Source organism: Struthio camelus, chromosome 9, assembly GCF_040807025.1.
Source record: "Struthio camelus isolate bStrCam1 chromosome 9, bStrCam1.hap1, whole genome shotgun sequence".
In the NCBI taxonomy this organism is placed as follows: domain Eukaryota; kingdom Metazoa; phylum Chordata; class Aves; order Struthioniformes; family Struthionidae; genus Struthio; species Struthio camelus.
Genome location: NC_090950.1, coordinates 12975880 through 12988323, shown reverse-complemented (window position 1 = coordinate 12988323; position 12444 = coordinate 12975880). Strand labels below are relative to the sequence as shown.

At 39.2% G+C, this 12444-nt stretch overlaps 1 protein-coding gene across 1 annotated transcript in view; it reads left to right on the top strand.

Annotated features, from left to right (window-relative positions):
• The first annotated feature begins 633 nt into the window (after window positions 1-633).
• The window catches only part of CUL3 (cullin 3), a 62015-nt gene continuing 50204 nt past the window's right edge, over window positions 634-12444 (top strand). The window contains exon 1 of the mRNA XM_068954153.1: window positions 634-833. Coding sequence (XP_068810254.1) covers window positions 768-833 — 66 coding nt within the window. The 5' untranslated portion in view covers window positions 634-767. The remainder of the gene's footprint in view (window positions 834-12444) is intronic.

Here is a 12444-nt window from a genome sequence, read left to right as displayed (position 1 = left end):
GCGGCCTCAGCCCGCCGCGCTGAGGGGCAACCGGCCGGCGTCACCGCCTGCTCGCGCGCCGCTCGCCCCTCCCCGCCGCGCGCCGCTCTCCGCCAATCAGCGGCCGCTTTCGCTCCCGCCCTCCTTCCCCCCTCGCCGCCGGCGCCGCCCCCGACAGTGACAGCTCGGAGCGGCTCCGCCCCGCCCGCCGCCGGGAGGCCGGCCGGAAGTCTCGCGAGATTCGGCGCGGCGCCCCCGCCCCTCCGCTCCCTCTCTCCCTCCCTCCTCCTTCCCGCCCCCTTCCCTCCTTCCCTCCCTCCCTCCCTCCCCCCCCCCGGCGGCGCCCCGCCCCGCGGCCTCCTGCCGCCTGCCGCCGCCCCCGCCCCCGCCCCGCCGCCGCGGCCGGATCTGTCTCCTCGCTGCCTCGCTCGCTCGCTGGGTGGTGGTGGCGGTGGGAAGGGAAGCGGAGGAGGGGAGGGGGGGGCGCCCGGCCTTGCGCACTGAGCGATGTTTGTCCGCCATCGCGGCGGAGGAGGAGGAGGCTGAAGGAAGCGCCGCCGCCGGAGCCCGGGGCCTGCGCCGCCGCCGCGCCCCCCCCACCGCCGCCGCCGCCACCTCCCCCACCCCCCCCCCCGGGCCGGCCCGCCGCCCGGCGCGGCGGCCCGCAGTGAAGGTCGCCAGCGGCCTGCCCCGGCCCCGCTCCCGGGGCCCGCCGCCCCGCTCCGCCTGCCCCCGGCGCTGCCGCCGCCGCTGCCTCGCGGGAGGCGCCGCTCCGGCCGGGCCCGAAGATGTCGAACCTGAGCAAGGGGACGGGCAGCCGGAAGGACACCAAGATGCGGATCCGAGCCTTCCCCGTGAGTACCGGCCGCCCGGGCCTAGCCGGGCCGCAGCGCCGCCGCCGCAGGCCCCGCCGCCGCCCGCCCGCAGGCCCCGCGGCCTCGCCGCGCTGCCGGCACCGCCGGGCGCCCTGCGCAGCCGGCCCGGGCCGGGCGCCGACCGAGCTGTCAGCGGGCCGGGCGGCCCCGGGCCCGGCGGGAACCGCGGCGGGAGCGGGGAGCTCACGGGGCTGCCGGCCGCCGCGCGGCCGGGGCAGGCGGCGAGCTGGTGGCCGCGCTAGTGGGCTGCTCGCCAGCCAAGCGAATCGGTCGCGAAAATCCACCCCGGGCTTGCGGGGTGGGGGGGGCCGGTTCCTTTGTTTTGGACGAAAAGGCCTGGAAGAAGGAGTCGGAGGTTGTGTACCTGCATCAAGAACACTGGTGAACCCGGGAAGCAGGGTGTGTGTGTGTGTGTGCTTGTTTATGTCTTCTGCGGAGTTTTCTCTCGGTGAATTTATTTCATTCTCCTCTCTGTGGAAGAGACTACAAGCCTATGATTATAGGATTTAGGTGGCAAAATGCCAGGTGTGCAGAGTGTGTTACTATAAACATCTGGCCATAGGTAACTTCCACGCGTGTTCGGCAGAGCCACCAGCATGCCATCTCCTTGAGTTACGGAGGGGAATGAGCCAGTTTATTAATTTATACTGCCATAAACCTTGCTCTGTTTTGACAGTTGGTGCAATTAAAGCTTACGACAGAATAACAGCTACAGTACTATTAATGGTGTTGAAGGAACGAGGGAAGTAGGAAAGCTGCAGTGTGCCTAAGGATGGCCAGGAAGTGTGTGCGTGTTCATCTATGTATGTGTTAAAAAGAAGATTCTTAGTTGAGTCATTGGCTTTTAAAGCTTAGCATAACTTTTTGATGTTATGCCTGATCCTAAGCGGCAGTGGTATAGAACTAATGTGCCTTGCCTTTATGAAGAAACTGGACATACCTGTTTATGTTATTTCCCTGGCAAGGAATATATCAATATATTTGCTTCATTGAAACTCTTGCTGATGAAATTAGAGAATCCTTTATGTTCTCAACAGCTGGTTCAGCCATAGCAGTCTGAATTGTACTGCTGTCCTCTTAGTCCTTCCTGTACTTTTAAAAGTAATTATTGACTGTTACGTTTAGTGGTAAAAGTTAAAAGAAAAAAATGGGCTAGGAAATGTATGCGTTTTAGCTGATGAAAGGTTTTTGATCTTCACATTATATATTTTTAAACACTCTTTTTTTCAAGAACGTTACTACTGTTAGGATATTTTGGTTTATGGGAATGCAGGGAAAAGGCTTACTGCAACGTGGCCAGGGCTTTACAAATACATAGTAGGAAAACTTGTGCAAAAATTAACCATGAGAAAAGCTATGGTCCATGTTTTATAACGTACTACACCAAAAGATAGCAATTTTTAATTTGATAATCAGATCCTTGTATTATAACTCTGTACATATGTAGATATGGGTCAGCCAACAAAGGCAGGCCTAACAATGGCATAAACTTCGATTTGCGTTTTATTTTTTTGACCGTTCTTGTAAACGAGCATACGAAATTAGGTTGGTGGGTGAAGAATGCTCATACAGAGGCCTGTTCTTACAGAAAGTCAAGCATTGTCATTGTGGTTTTTTTCCTTCTCAAACTGTTTGTGTTAACATTGTTTCTTTTTCCTTTTCAGTTGCTTAAAGAATATTTAGATAAAAAATCTTGAGGGAGGAAAAAAAAAAACAAAAAAACTTCTCTCCCAAATAGCGCAATAAGTATATATAGGCATCAAGGCCTACAGATCTTAAGTATTTGCTGATGTCTATCGACAGCAATTTTTCAGGTGTTCTCTTCGATAGATTTTCTTTTCTGAGGCATATTGTTGACAATCCTGTTGATAAAGCCTTTATAGAAAAGGAGCATGTATTTGGGTGAAAGACTTTGAGGGTTTTATCTTTTATAATTACAGAAGGCTATAATAGTTCATGTAAAATTCTAACACCAATTTTGCAGTCATCTTAATGTTTGTATAGCTTTGGCCCTGTGAATAGGGCCAGTGACTGCAGTGGGATTATTCATGTCAATGAGGTTACATTTGTTTGCAGGATAGAGTCTATATTTAGAATGCAAACTCTTCATACTTCAGTTACTGATCCTCATTCTTTTATCTTAGATTTGTTGGTTCTGCTCTTCAGTTTTGAATTGGGAGCACTACCAGAGACTTCTCGTATGTTACTTCAATTTGTCATCTTGCTGATCATCTCTGCCTGTTTTTGTTTAGTTGCCTTCTTGCACTGGGAGCAGCTCTTGATTAGTATATTAAATTAGAGGTAGCCAAATTGGACAGGTAACATAAAATTGCTATGTTCCAGGAGCCTTATCTACCTCTGTGTAGGTTCATAGGTCATCATGGATCTCACATTTTCTGTTTTTATAATCTTTTTGATATTTTTCTGATATTGTTATCTGTTACAGTAGCAAAAGGAAGAAGAAGTAATATTTTGCAAAATAGTATTACTTTTAATGTTTCCTTTTTCTGCATTATTAGAAGTTGGGTGAGTAGAAATTGCCCAAAACTTTTGACCACAAATGTTGTACCTAGAGATTGTTATGCTTTACGATTAGTTTTGTTCTAGATTCTTTATTGTATGATTTCTTGTCACTGGTGGCAGAATATCCCTCATCAGAAGTGTCCTTTAGCATTTATTAGCTCCTGATATGTACTCTGAGTTGCTCTTTCTTTCCTCAAAGCACAGTGAGTTCTGGGGATTCTATGTTGAAGTGGGTTGTAGAGTAATCAAAAGTAATTGAGGAAAATAATTTTTTATAACCTCTAACCATTTTTTTCGTTCATAACAGGAAAATACATTTCTTTACCTAATTTAAAAAACTACTTGTTAAAAAGAACTATTTTGATTTCTGTTTTCCAGTTTGAATTAAAGGCAATGATACTCTTTGCTCCAGAAATAGTCCAGATCAAAGTGCATTCTTCTGAGACCTTAGGCATTTTTAAATCTAGAAATAAGGATGGAAATAACGCTTACTGAGCTTGTGAAAGTTTAGTGTATCTCTATAAAGCAAACTGATCACATGAAGATTACCTAGTTTAATAATCTTACCTACTGCTGTAGAAGACTTTTGTGCTGTTTCCAGTAACTGCTTGTGGTACTCTTAACACCTTCATAATATAGGGTTATTTATATTTGTGTGTAGTCTATCTGTACATCATTCAGTGTAGCAATAGAGGGAACTTAGCATAGGAGGACTTTCAAGGGAGTATAGGTTCTCTTTTCTTAAGCAGTCTTTAAACTTTATTGTCTCAATTCATAAATACTGGAAAAAATAGAAATACACTGTGGTTGGACAGTAAAAAATTTGACATGATTTGCATCAGGTCAAGTAATTGTCAATTACCTATATTAGGTAGGATTTGTAAGTATTGTTTATTATTTGAAGAAGTGCAGTAGTATCTCTGCTGGATTATAGTATGGGTACTATACAAAACATGCAGGTTTGATACTCCTACAAAACACAGATCGATGGCACATGTTTTGAAGAAGTGTTTGGGGTTGTTGTCTTTCTACCCCCAGTGTAGTTTAAAGTACTCTCAAAGTCTTAAATTGGCTTTTGCTGCTTAATTCCCAGTGAGCCATTCTTGTTGGTCAAAAGAGCGCTTTAAAAGCTCTCAAACAATCTTACAGAGATTCTAATTTTAACATGATTTAGTTCACCTGTGAAAAGTGGTGCCAAAGCATGCTAGTTTTGCACTTAAAAACCTGTTGGAGAGTTGTCCGCACCAGCAAGTAAGTGTTTTTGACCTATTTCATTATGACTGTTTAGCTAGTGAAAATAGTAGTCTTAAATGTTTTTTGAATGAAAAGTTGTACAAGGTTTTAAAAAGGGGGGAGGGGCAAATTTCTCACAGAAATATACAGTGTATATTACAGTATTCGGTAAGCGCTGGGAATTGATTTTCAAAATTTGTACAAGTAGCTTTGAACTACATTGAATGAACGTTTTTGCAAGGATTCGTCTCTCTCAATGCAGTATGCCCGTTGTCACCACACAAAATTGTTTGGATAGATCTTTCTGAAAACCAGCATGACCTGAAATAGGTTATTGAGTTCCAATGTGTTATAATTGTGTATTTTTTTCCACTGCTTTTAATCATTTTCATTTCCTGCAGAGCTGTCTTTCCTCTTTTGAATAAGACTGTGAAATAGCATTTTGCCAGCTCTCAGAACTATCTATTCTGTTGGATCGCTTTTATATAGTTGGAATAGGAATTCTGGAAAGCGTTTAGAGACTTCCTACACATGCATTTGAGATAGAATGAGTCTTTTAAGTACGTTTAAACTTCACTGATTCGTTTTATTTGGAATTCTTGTGACCAAGAACTTCTTGCTTCACCCAGTCTTGTGAAAAAAGGCATCCAACCTTTTGTTCCTTTCAGCCCCATTTATCAATTGATGTTCTAAGTTTTCAGGACTTTCTTTGAGGAATAAGTAAATGGATTTAACTATCATATGAGAAAATGTTAAGGTTCATATTTTCATTGACCCCACTCCTTTCTCTTTAAGTCTAACAGTCATTTATTTTAGGCTTTGTATAGGCAGAAGGCGTGTTTTTTTTTTTTTTTTTTCTTGGGGAATGCTAACTTCTTCTGTGGTTTGTTTTGAACCTTAGGGAATATATGATGCAAGTTAAGATGAGGTTTGTTCAGTTAAGATGAGATTTGCTAAGTTTATGCTACTGTTTATATTATGTAGGTGTATCAACTCAAGTTGATGTAAATTTTGTGTCTTGAGCATCTTTATAGCAGATAAACCTTAGAAAGTACAATGAAATGCAATTACATTTTTAAGCATTTAGATCACTTAAGAAATATATGCATTGCTGCTTTGGCTTATGATCTTTACAGAATACATGCTGTATTTGTTGACTGTATTAGATGTGTAGAGGGACATGGGGGACAGGATGATAATAGAATTGGAGGATGGTTTTCTGCTGGCTTGTTCAGCTCTAATTAAAATAATGTAAACACACTGAGCGCTGCAATTCACTGCTGACCACCTAGTTGACTTAATGTTTTTACATGGGTGATGTTGTGAATCTCAATTTTTTTTCTATTCACAAGCACGTTTTTAAAGAGCATCTTAGCTACTGGCCCGTATACTATACACAGTATTAACAAAGTAATGTTCACAACTAAAATTTTAGTAAGTTTAAAACAGTGAGGTGAAGAAGACCAAAAACCCTAAAACATTGTCTTATCTTATTCAAAGGAAAAAGGTATTGTTGCGATGTAAACTACCACTATAGAATTAAGGAAATACTTGCTGTTGACTGAGCGATTAACCTTACGAATGGCTTCCCGTTTTCACTGACTTTTTTTTTTAAATTAAATGCCATGAGCAGACTGAATGCCTTAATATTGCATTTTAGGTTTTTTAAGACATGTTAACAATAATTTCAGGATAGACTTTGAGTAGTTTAAAAAAAAAAATCATTGTAAATAATACCTTTTAGTTGTGGTCTTCCCTAATTTCACAAGCTGGCCAGAACTGCATAATCACCAGTTTTGTATAAGAATATCTGTTAGAATTTCAGAGTTCTGTAGATGTTTGGGGTTCAATTGCGAGTTTTTGTTTTCCATGTTACTTTGGTCTTAAATACTGAGCAATCATCATTCCAATTGGTCTGATTTTTGAATAATACCTCTGCATGGCATTGGAGAGGATATTGCTGTTCATGGATTTTGCCTGTATTTGGTGAATTTTTTTTAATTATTTTTTTTTATTTGCGAAAGTATAAATAAACCCCATTAGCATTCTGTTAAGAATTTATATTAGGTAGCTCTACCCAAATCTTTCAAGTGGGCAGGCAGAATTTTTTTTCCCTCTCTGTTGTTGTATTGTGTAGCAATGCATCATTAAACAGGAGTTACCATTTTTCCCTGCTAGAAAGTGGTGGATAAAGGAGCTGTATGAGAGTTGCCTTAAATCTGATTGATAGTTTTGGTATTGCATATAAAAAAAAAAATTAGTATATAATTATGAAATAGAAAGTTTTTCTAGAAGATTTATTAGTATTAGAATTTTTCAAAAAGTTACTTTCTTTTAATCTGTTCTGGCTGCTGTGCTTTGCATAACATGGCAACGTTTCTCAGAACTTCGGTGGGCGTTCTGAAGTCTGTGCCTTTGATCTGTGGGACAGGTAGTCGCAATGCACAAACTTCTAAATTTTCGTGACCACAACTGATCTGCAGTGTCTGGCAAGTCTCTGTGTGTGGCATTTTATGGTAGATTGGGATGGATGCTCTTAAGATAGTTAAATTGAGTCCATTCACAAAACACCGTGATTCTTTTATAGTTCAGCATAAGTTCTTGACCCATGGATTACGCATATGATCACTGGATATGAAAATTGATTTCTAGTAGCTGTATGTGTAGAACTCCGACTCTTGAGGAAGGAGTGAGCTCCTATGTCTTGTTCCAAGTCAATTTTTGAGGAAAAAAAGAATAGAATTAGGTGTTACAGAAGAAAATTAGCAAGACCAAGCACACTCCTATAGTATGATTATTTTATTTTTCTGAAGTTCAGTTAAAGCCAGTAGGTTTTTTTGTTTTGTTGTTTTGGTAAAGGTGCAGATATTGAAGTACCAGCAGAAGTAAACACTGTTAGATGATTTAACAGAGCGACTACCATATAGACATCTTGTACATATGCAGTTTAGGGAAGGGCCAGAAAATCTGCATTAATATCTGAATATAGGAAGGAGGAAAAAACTATTTATGTATTTACATTTGGACAATGCTTGCTGTGGAGTTGACTAGATTCTTTAATTAGTTATTAATAGAACTAGGGTTTGAAGGGCTGAAACTGTCTTGCTTTTAGGTTAAATAATGTAGAAGAGTATGTAACGTGCCTGGAAAATGTGCTTTATTTGTTTATAGTTATGAATGAGATGCATTTTTCTGTGGAAATGCCAGTTTTTGATTTAATAGTAGTAAAAAACTCATAAATGAAGACTATAATAACTGAAATTATATACGTGAAATATATAAATTCAAAAGCTAACTTACATCATCAAAAATTTATGAAGTTCATTTCTTGTACTACATGTAGTCTGAATATAGGACATGCATGCCTATTTCTTACATTTTGTACAAGAGGAATCTTCATTGAAACTAATAATTTGTCTTCTTCCTTTCTTGTTATTCCCTTTGTATTTAATATGTTGATAGAGTCTGTATGGACCCAATTTTTAGTAGTATCATATATGTGGATATAATTTCTGTGTGTAATTCTGTTTTTTTTTTTTCTCAGCTGTTTCAGTGTTAGTTTTGCTTTTCCATGCACCACTGCTACCTCTGTCTGCTGATGGTGTATACATTATATGGTGCAAAAAAGAAGGTTATTGCCAGAATGCAACAGTATCGATTATCTCTAAATCTCTAAGTGATTTATTAAGTGTATCTTCTTCTCTCTACCCCTCTACTGATAGAGTGAAAAAAATTTACCCTCCTGTTGGTCTCTTTATCTACCATAAAATTTTATCTTTTATCTACCATAAAAGTTCTTGAATTGTTATGCTGTTATCAATATGGAAAAGTAGTTATGATCAAGCCCAGAAAACCTCTCAAGGTCCTTCTTTTCCCCTGCTTCTTTCCCCTTCATCCTTCAAAAGTTTGTTGTGTTTCTTGTTCTGAAATGTCTTCAGGAAATGTCTGTATTCTGAATACAGTCTGTATATGTGTCTGTATCTGGTGTGTATTTCATAGGTTTCCTCTTCAAACAACTGAACATTGATTTTTTTGAACATTTCTAAAATGCGGAACCACTTGGTTAATTAAAACACAGACACACACAGACACACACGTGGAGTAAACTAGTTCTTGTGGGATTTAAACCGCAGTTGAGCGGGCTAGGAATGGGCCATTCAGGGAAGCTTTTCTGAATCCACGTCATTGAGGCTGGAAAGTTAATGAACTAATGGATTTTTTCAGTTGGAAAGGCGATACCCCTGAGAGACTTGGTATCTTCCACAGAAGTTATGGATGTGTAGAATAGTGTTATTCTTTCCCCTGACAGTTGTTAACTGCGATTGAGAAACACATCTCCATTATGCTGTAAAGTTGTTATAATTTTAGTATTATACAAGTAACTAACATAAAAGATCTACTGAAAAAAAATTACCGAAATTTGCCATTTATTTAATGAGTTATTTATTTCTACTTTTTAGTGTTGGGATATCGATCTTAAACGAATGGAAGTATGGTCACATACTAAACTGAAGTTTTAATACATTTTGACTTTGGTTAAAAAAAAAATCTGTTTTGATATACAGTTATGAATGATATGAAAAGGAGGCTGGAGTGTAACAGAGATGCTTCTTTGGACAGTGACCCTTCAGCTGTTATGGCAATTACAGGACAATCTGTTTTAGACGTTATCTGGAACATTGCAGTCTTCTGCCTGGATTTTGAAAGGAGATAAGGGGAGTCAGGGGCCTGAATCCCTTTGAAATTTAAGAATTCCAGCAATTTGTTATTTTTACTTATCAACTTTGTTAGGTTATAGACAAACAACTTTGCTTTCTGCTCTTAAGTCTTTGATAAGTAGGAAGTAATGTCAGTGGAAGAAGACTGAGCCACCTTCCCTCCACTGCAGCATAAGAGCCTGCCCGTGACCAATTAACCCAAGCAATCCACTTTGTGAAAATTTGAAGCGGAAGTAACTTTGTGAAAATTTGAAGCGGAAGTAACTTTGTGAAAATTTGAAGCGGAAGTAACTTTGTGAAAATTTGAAGCGGAAGTAACTTTGTGGTAGTTTGTTCATGTTTATGTAGTCCTCAGATCCTAAAAAGTGAGCCTATAGCTGTTTTACCGGTTCTATTGCCAAGTGAAATACTGCATGACATGAATGAAGTTACTGGGAATCTGACCCTTATTTGTAAATAGCAAAAGGAATGCCTGGTAACTGATAAAATTTTGTGCCGTGGTTTCACTGCCTGTCATTTTGTACCTGACAAGCTTTTTTTTGACACCTAGGGACACGCACCAAAACTCTTGAGATGCAAAACTGCCCATCTCTCCTCGTGTGTTCTAGACCTCCAGGGCCCAGCCTAAAAGAGAGGAGGAATGTTTGCTTCTGAAAATTCAACTCTTGGTCATTCAATTTTTTGGTGTTCTGAATAGATTCAACATATTTTCTTTTAACACCATCTTTGTTTAGGATGGAAAATTTAAAGCTCTTATTTCTTTCAGAATTATATATTCTGCTGTTATACAAACCTTTCAGAATTTTTTTTCCCCCTAGCTTGAATTTGAGGAAGCTAGGCTTAGGATTGCTACTTTTCAAGTAAGTTAAGAGGACTCTGACCTTCTTTTTTTTTTTTTCTTTTTTTTTTTTCTCCAAAATACAGATATCCTTTTGGGCAGGAGAGAGCAAGTAGGCAGATTTTTGATGTCAAATGTTTATATTTATTCCTTCAATTCATTCAGAATGGATTTTTTTGAGCTATATAATCCTAACCTTCTGAAAAGCTGTACCCCCCCCACCCCTAGGTGTTATCTGCACCTTAAGTAAAATATACAAAATTGGAGTCAGAAATAGGACTACTGAAATAAGCCAAAAACATATTTCATATCTGACAATTCTTCTGTTATCTTGCAAAGTTAAATGTGAAGGGACAGATTTATTTGATATGTAAACTTAGATCTAGACTTCTGCTCCAACACAGTTTCCGAATTAGTGAGACAAATTTCAGAAGTATGTACTGTTCTTCCTTACCGGAAGGTTGAAGTGTTCTTAGGACATAAGAAGTTTCATTATAGATGTCTTGTAATCATTCTCCATTTTCGGGCACCATAGTGAGTGTTGTAGAAATGTCATTGAATGTTTTCAAAAGAACCTTAATTGATGATATAGGCAATGTTGCTATTTTGGCTATATAAGAGTTTCCATTCTGTAGCGAGGTCAACTGTCTTTTGAACTGGAATTTTCTATGTTTAGTCTCTTATCAATTCAGCTCTAGGAGCTTGAACTAAAACAATTAATTTATTTTTTTTAAATACAACTTTTTTTTTTTTTTAAACAAGTTTCCTGTCTTAGTGGGAGGTGGGCAGAGGCTTGCAGCTTGGCAGGGTAAGATTACCTCATTTACAGATATGCCTTCTGGTATTTGGGAAAAAAAATTGTATTTTTCTGCAGATGCTGAAAGAGGTAGCAAGTTGAGAACTCTAGATTTTTGTATTTTGAATTTAATAATATTCTACTATCATCTTTGAGTAAAACGTAATGCTAAGGTAGAGTTCCTAATGTAATTAATTTTATCTTGAAAGGTTTACATGGAAGAGACAAGTTAATTTTGGTCTATTTTCTTTGTTTTTTGTTTTGGATTTTTTATTATTTTATTTTATTTTATTTTTATTTTTTCCTAAGCAGTATCCAACCTCTGCTGGAAGGTCACATCCTTCCTACTAAAGCCTAGCTGACTAAAATATTTGTATATTTCAAGGTGTTCGGGTCTTGTGGAAAATAAATAGTAGGACAGAACAACCTACAAGACAGAGTTAAACTTTGTTACCTTATCTCCTGACATAGACCAGCCTCCAAGATCCTGCATAAACCTATGTGAATCATAGATGTCAATAAGTGGATAAAGAGACTGATGAACTGTCTTTCATTTTTTCGTTGACCCTCAGACAAGTAACACTCTGCTTTAGCCTGTATCGAAGAGAGTGAATATTTGAAGAATATATGAATTATCAAACTCATAAGTTACTTTTAAGATAGTGTAATATAGCTTGTAGACTACCTCTAGTGAATCTGAAGGAGAGAAAAAAGATGGGTAAATCTTGTCCATGGACTTAAATTTGCTTTGAAAGAGTCTGCATCTCTAATGGAAAAATGGAAAGGATTGGGAAATGAAAGAATTTGAACAGTATTGAAGAGTAGTAACTATGCAATATGCCTCTTAAATTCTGAATGAGAGAGATGCTATTGTATGCTGTGCTTCTGCTATTTACAGCTATCAAAAGGTAGTGTTTTAATCTCCAGTAATGTTTACAGAGAGCTGACTAAGTGTACTAAATCGTGAAACAGTTTTATGAAAGACTAAATCTGTAGTTTTTCCTGTATGTGAAGCTTTCTTATAGTTTATTAGTAGCCAGAAATTCTTAGTTTGGTTTTGGAAGATGTCTCTATTTACAGAATCAGGACTGTGAAATTTTGTGTTTTATTTTATGCTTAATCTGGAAATGCTGACAGCCTTGTCTTCATTGTTTCTGGGTGGTGTGTGGTTATTTTATTTTTCTAGAAATAAAAGGTTTTGGATTATCTTTTAGCCTGTGTTTGTTCAAGTAACTGATAGCTGCTTACATTTACATAGTTCATAGTCACAGTTCAGATAAAATAGGTGCATGGGAGGAGTCATTTTAATTATTTTTCTCTTTTCTCCAGGATATGGTGTTCCACTGACTTGTGAGATAAAAATCGGGGAGGGGCATATAGGTAAAATGAAGAAGTTGCATTAGATAGGAACTGAAATCTAGAATAACTGCAGTATGTTATGAGTACAGGATTAATCTCATTTTTCAAAACCGTTTCCTAAAA